Raw genomic sequence first — 6,637 nt, 5'->3', positions numbered from 1 at the left:
CTTTCAGGAATCTGACCTTCCTGATAACGTCGGAATGGGCTGATCAGAAGACGGATTGTTGGCTATTTGGACTGTACTTTGCTCAAACAGTGCACCCAGCAATGCAAATTAAGTTGGCTGGGTCATCCGTTACGTATGTAGGCCTACCTCCTGCGTTTTAATTCGTGTCTACTCCGGAGTGTTACAAGCCTGGCGGTGAACCAAGAGAGATATATAGTTGACTTGAGATCTGTCCCGGTGTGCCCTCAGTGTTCTCGTGTCAGACTACACATCTCACATCCCAACTAGTTTCAACTGCTGACCATCAAAAATAAACAAAATAATCAGGGTGCGAACGTTTCAGGTGCAATCCAATCAAGATGATATCATCAATGCGCTGACGGTGTATTGTAACTTATTGTGGAATGCATGTGTAAAATAAGAAATAGTTCAGTGAAATACACTCATTTGCAAGCAAATTTGGTTTTGCGGGAGACTCACCTGGAACCCAGCTGAATCTTTTGTTTACAATGATTCTAAGCAACCAAATATGCCGCACCAGGTCGCCGCATGTTTCGGTTGGTACGATATTCAGATATCGCGATACATATATAGACGCAATATATTACTCTTAAGATTCCTGAAAATTCTTCCACAGCCCGCGACCATAAAAACATCATAAACGTGGGATTCAGCTGGGCTCCAGGTGAGCCTCTCACAAGACAAAATCTGTTTGCAAATCAGTGTATTTCGCCAATTTCGTGCAATTTCGGTTTGATTAGAACATAAGGTTGAGGGAAAACCGAGGACCGTACCCATTTGATGAGCCCTATCAAGGGCGAAACCGGTCGTGGGCTGTCTGAGAATTTTCAGCAACCTTATAAGTAGTATGTTACGTCTATAAGAAACATTTCGTATTCAAAGCATCTGTCGATGTTTCGAAGGTGGAACGGTGAGGCACCGCCGCAACCGTTGTATAATTAGTCTCGTGGATATACCCAAATACCGGAGTGATGCGACGGAAAGCTAGCCATTAGACGATGCAAACTGTGCTCATGACAAATAAGAAAAGGTTCCACTAATGTATTTCCGATGAAGGTATCGCTTTGCATATCAAACGACAATTAATGTATGTTTTGCATCATTTAACCTGTAGTTTAAGCTTTTTTGTTAGGCTTTTCTCCCCTCCCATCCGTCGGTAGCTTGCTCCTGTTTTTCCCCACTGCACTCATCTTTCAGCGGCGTGCCCTCGCAGGTCTTTACGATGTTTGCATCACACTTGATTGCTGAGCAACAATTTAAAACGTTTGAAAACTTTCTCACGTTTTGAATTTGCATAACCTGTCGGAATGAGGGGAAACGGTCGATCACAGCAAAAAGCTTTTCACGTTCTAGACATCCGATCAGTAAATGGCATACATCCGGGCATTTCAGTTTCGCTACCCGCACGACACGCTGCCAAACCGTGCACGTAATACGGCGCCATCGATATTCGGCGAAAAACTCGAAATTAAACTTGGTAATGCAGTACAATTTTTCAAATTTTTTTCTGAAAGTTCCTTTCTGAATGAAGAAAGAATGGGTTAGCGAGCGAATTGCGCTTTAAAGGCTGCTTTTGTAACCCTTTCAAGAGCATGACATAAAAAGACCTCGCTAGAAACAGCAACCATATTTTATTCCAAAGTTACTTGTTTGATTCGTCAGAACATGTTTGTGCAAACTTGATAGAATAATACAAATCAAACCCACCCTATACATTTATGATTCTCTGTCACTGCCCGTTGACCGGTGAAATTGCGAATAAACAAACAAAAAAAGAAATTTGCAGAACAACAGAACAGTAGTTATAGATGTGAGTTGAATTTCCCGCCCGAGCAGGAAGTTTGCAGCTCATTTGCTTGAAAAACACAAAATGTGCCCACGCAAAAATCGCCTCTGCAAAAACGCCTAAGAAAAATTTGCCGGCTAGAGCTATCATTCAGTTATCCAGAATTCTTGCTAAGAAACGTTATATTCATCGGCTACTCACAAATCTAAATTAGGTAGTCATATTTAGCTTTTTTCGATGTTCTGATAGTGGTCAGTGACTGAAGTTTGAAGGAAGGTAAATGAGCAAGCGCAGCTGTAAAATTCAGCTGGAAGTTGACATGGCTTGTGGCCTTCCGGTAAAAAAACGATAATTAGTTGACTCAGCTACTGTCTGTTTTTTGTTATATCCCCTGTCAGTTGCCACAGGTGGCGAGATGGCTAAGTAGTAAGAACGCGGGGTTACCGACTGAAAGTTCCGTCATTCAAACCCGACCTGTGAATCCTGACTTCCCCTGTTTGGGCTTGGGTAACCTGGCAGTATCCCAGCCCCCGTGCCAGCTTCTGGTGACAGTCAGGCATCAAAAGAGTGCTACAGCTGAACGATTCAGCTTCTACCATCCGTCAATTTTCGAAGAATTCCGCCTGTCCTGAAACTTGGATTGGTACCTAGGAATCGAGGGTATTCAGATTACTGGGACTCCTTAGAGTCTGATCATAATCATCAGAGTCAATTAGGACACTTTAATTATTTACCGACCAAAACACTCGTTTCACAATTCAATAAAACTTCAACATACCAGATTGTTTCCAGCAGTCCGTTGGGTTACACGCGAAACCCCAAAAGGCAAAGCAAATCTACAAATGCGGTATTATAAGTACAATAATAAAATAACAAATATTTACAAACCTCAAAGCGTGGGACTACGCCGGCTTCTATACACCAATAATTTCTAACGGGATCCCAAAGACCACACCAGCTCAAGATAACGTGGCAACATGATAGCGAAACCCACTTGCTGACTTAAACACCACGTCTGATCATGAGGTCAAAGAACGGTTTATGTTCAGGTCAAAAACAAGAAAGGTAGCATAGGCGCAAACCTAAAATAACAAAAATGGGGAATCGCGTTGTAAAAGGAAGGAATCAACAACCATGAAGTCTTTAATTCAGCTTTACAAAAAGATATATCCCCTGGGGCAAAGCAGAATATGTAAACACTGAATGTAGGTCGTTTATGCATCATTGACGCCTGAGGGGAATTTCGCTTTTGTGCAAAAGGATTGGGAAAATTGTCAAGCAGATATCTATCCTTCAAATCGAATTGAGCCTAACAGCTGGATTTTTAACTACACGATCACTTTTGGGATCGTTGGTTAACCGTGGAGAAAGCACATTTGACCTCAAAAGGTTTGTTTATTCCAGCATTGTCAGTCATACATTTTAGCTGCAGCGAACGTTCGTACTGTCAGGCATGCTTCATCTACACCACAGTGCCAGATAAGAACTATCGCGAAAAAAAAAACAGAAAGAAGAATGCCCAAATTTTGAACTGCAAAGAGTCACGGTTGCTAATGAACAAAGCACCACAGCTCAAGAACATTGAAGAAGGTTCAGATAGGAAATTTGGGGGTGTAGCAAGCATTCTTCTTGGAAGATTGCTTCAAGTTGCTGACCATTTGGATGTCATCACTGAGCGGATGTTCACTCGCATAACACCTGGCAAGGAAAGGCGGAACACGTAAGCACTCCCATACATCACTCACCGTGTCGCACTCACAAAGTACTTTTGTGGACAGTTGGCGTTTTCCTGAAACTTCTGAGATTCTTGTGGTTTTAAAACAGCACTATGGATTAGCATCAATGCATAACAACAAATTTTACTTCGATTAGCCCCTGTCCAGTATTGTCACTATCAGTTGAACATGGTGAAACGGTGCGCGAAAATTTGCTATTTTACTGTAGAAGGAGCAACACAAATGTGTTCATTCGCTTTATTGGCTCGTCGCTTTAGGTGAAAGGGAGTTTTTTGCTTCGCATATTGGAAACTGCTAATCCACTATCCCATGCCTGTGGGCGTACACCGGGGTTCCACCGATAAGGCCTTCTCTATAGGTTTTCGAGAAATACACTCATTTGCAAATCAATTTAGTTTTCACCAGAGACTCAACTGAATCTCTCATTTATGATGTTCTACAACTGAATGTGCTGCACACAGGCCGTCTCATGTTTCAGTGAGTAGTCTCCTTCTCTATAGGTTCTTTGGAAGTGAATGCATGAAAAATGAACGGCACAGCTTTCGAAACGAGTCCGTTAGTTCATATGGGTCCTTAAACCTCTGCTCATTGTCATCATTGGGAACAGTACCTGCAATTTTTTTTGAAAAGTTTGGAACCAATCGGTAGTTGAATTGGTGCGCAACGTCTCGCTTTCGGTCTGAAACTTCGTCAGGTCAAGTGACTGGGTTAGGATGTCGGTGGATAGTTTAGGCCGAAGGGAAATCAATCAGCAAAATCGTTTCTCACTGTCAACCCAGACCGGCGGGAAGTTCGATCCCACAAACGCAATAGACTCTATCTACTGAGCTCCAACCTACCGACTAAACTATGGACCAGAGCTATACGGCCTAATGGATTCAAAAATCATTCTTGTCGTTGCTTAGCCTGAGGGACTTCAAAAATTGAACCAGGAGTTGATGTCTTCCTTATACTCAAATGTTTTTGTGTAAACTGTTATAAAAATATAGGAGATTTTAAAGATCCAAAAGTGAGATATCTAAGGACGTATAGTGAATAAAAAAGTATAACGGTTTGACGACATTAACAAACTGATATTGCTACCTGAAACTGTTTGAATAGCCTCTACTTTGCACAGCAACACAATGGATAGGTTAAAAATCGCACCGCTATTTCAGTACAACGTATTGTTGTTCTCACGTCGAACTTGGCATGCGATACGCTGAGTAAAATGACGATTAGTGCCTTGAGTGATACAATGGATTCGTGATGAATCAGGTTGAGAGTTGCACTTTTTTCCAGATCGAAACCCATTGAGGTTCAACATATTGTTACATCATTAGGCGAAACTCTCCAGCACAAATCTTATGCGAACAGGCTAATTAACTGGTCTGTGATGGATTAGAAAGTAATTAGGTTGAAAAGGAACAATACAACCTCTTGATGAGCATATACGCCCATTTTTTCCATCTTTAATGAGCCCTAGTTCAGCTAAAACGAGTTGCCCAGAGGAAGCGAAGTATCTCGAATGAGTAAAGAACGACCCATGCTATTACAAATGGCGACATTTACAAAATAGCCCAAAGTGAACTTACAAATGTTGTTGCGTTCCGAGTGGCCTACAGGAACAAAATATTGGTCCAACAAATGTTGGAAACCAGGTTGCACAACAACCTCAAACTGAACAGCGATGGCAGCAATGAGACTTTGTTGTTTGTTCTTACCACGATAGAGTAGATTGCACTCGACATTTCCAATGGCAATCAGGCTTGAGAAATGACGAGCGGAGAACTGTGTGCCTAAATATCAATGCACAAGTGAGCAATTCAGGCTGTCAAGTGTTGACGCGACGAGGGTTCCCAGTAATTGATGTGAAACACACAGCAACGGAAAAACAATAGGGAAACGTCTAACGCAACCACTCGTTCATTATGATACGTAAATCTCTACTGACAGTTGGTTTATTGAATATGTTTTGCTACACTATTCGCTTATGGAGATTTGGGCTATATGCGAATGCCACAAAAGAAAGTAAGTTGTTCGCGAATTCATGTATCACTGTCGTGACGTTTTTACAGGCAAATTTGATCATCACATTCCAAATTTCACTGGTGAAGGACACCATGCGGTAAAACTCAAATATGTATTGTGTAACGACATCCAGGGTGAGTTTGAAAATAAACATAACGGGACTTATAGAATGTTTTCAAAGACATAACACAGGGAGACAAATCGATCAGTTATAGGGCCCTTTCTCGGTGCCTAGCTGCCATGCCAACTGAAAGAGGTCTGAGGTCTGAAATACTCTCGTCTTGCCCAAGCCTAGACAAGAGTAGTGGAGATGCTCGGGTTGGATTCTAAACCAAAGATCTTTCGGCCAGCAAGTTGGCTGAGCTATCTCGAGCTCGTGCGAGGTAGGCAGTCCTTTGGCATACGAAGTAAATGTCCCAACCACCCAGCGTAACTTCTGAAGCACGATTAGTCCATCCATCGCAGTTCTTTCTTTCTGAAACCATCTGTTTTACTTCAACATCTCTAGTCCATTTATCTCATCAGACCCGTATCTATGTACGTCAGATCAAACCATCTCACCTCAATGATGACCCCAGCCGTTTGGTGTTGTCGATCGACTCTAAAGCAAATACTATTCACAAAAATTTTCAAGTAAACAAGCCTTCCAATAAGTAGTCAGTAAGTGTAGCTGGGTAAAAACCCGATGGTTTAAATATACGTGGTCTAAATGCAATTGTCGGCAGCGAACCGAGGTTTTTTTGGATATCGGGTTGGATGGGTTGTACGGTTACATTGCAATGCAAAATGTAAGATAACATCGAAGCTTTCGAAAATCATTTAACCGTCCCAAAATGCGTGTTTTAGTCGACAATGTAGTTGAATCGAAGAGGAATTTTGAACTACAAGGATCACGGAGCACGAAGCGGTACTGTGGATCATCGAAATCGGTTACTTGAACTTTCAGTGAGAAAGAAAAAAGAAAGCGTCCAGCTGTAGCACCCTTTCGGTGCCTAGCTGCCATGCCACCCGAAGGAAGCACGAGGGCTGGGACACCGCTAGGTTGCCCAAGCCTAGACAGGGGAAGTCGAGAGGCGGAGGTCGG

At 42.3% G+C, this 6,637-nt stretch overlaps 2 protein-coding genes across 2 annotated transcripts in view; one reads left to right on the top strand and one right to left on the bottom strand.

The window, feature by feature from the left end:
* Window positions 1-3,901: 3,901 nt before the first annotated feature.
* T265_13801 (hypothetical protein) overlaps window positions 3,902-6,637 on the top strand; it is a gene marked incomplete at both ends in the record, with an annotated part of 5,254 nt that continues 2,518 nt past the window's right edge. Inside the window, 2 exons of the mRNA XM_009170581.1 lie at window positions 3,902-4,020; window positions 6,500-6,632. Coding sequence (XP_009168845.1) covers window positions 3,902-4,020; window positions 6,500-6,632 — 252 coding nt within the window. The remainder of the gene's footprint in view (window positions 4,021-6,499; window positions 6,633-6,637) is intronic.
* Window positions 6,591-6,637, bottom strand: part of T265_05537 (hypothetical protein) — a gene marked incomplete at both ends in the record, with an annotated part of 6,877 nt that continues 6,830 nt past the window's right edge. Inside the window, one exon of the mRNA XM_009170571.1 lies at window positions 6,591-6,605. Coding sequence (XP_009168835.1) covers window positions 6,591-6,605 — 15 coding nt within the window. The remainder of the gene's footprint in view (window positions 6,606-6,637) is intronic.

Source organism: Opisthorchis viverrini (genome assembly GCF_000715545.1).
Source record: "Opisthorchis viverrini unplaced genomic scaffold opera_v5_102, whole genome shotgun sequence".
In the NCBI taxonomy this organism is placed as follows: Eukaryota; Metazoa; Platyhelminthes; class Trematoda; order Opisthorchiida; family Opisthorchiidae; genus Opisthorchis; species Opisthorchis viverrini.
The sequence above is the reverse complement of the archived record's forward strand: the minus strand, read 5'-3'. Positions and strand labels throughout refer to the sequence as shown.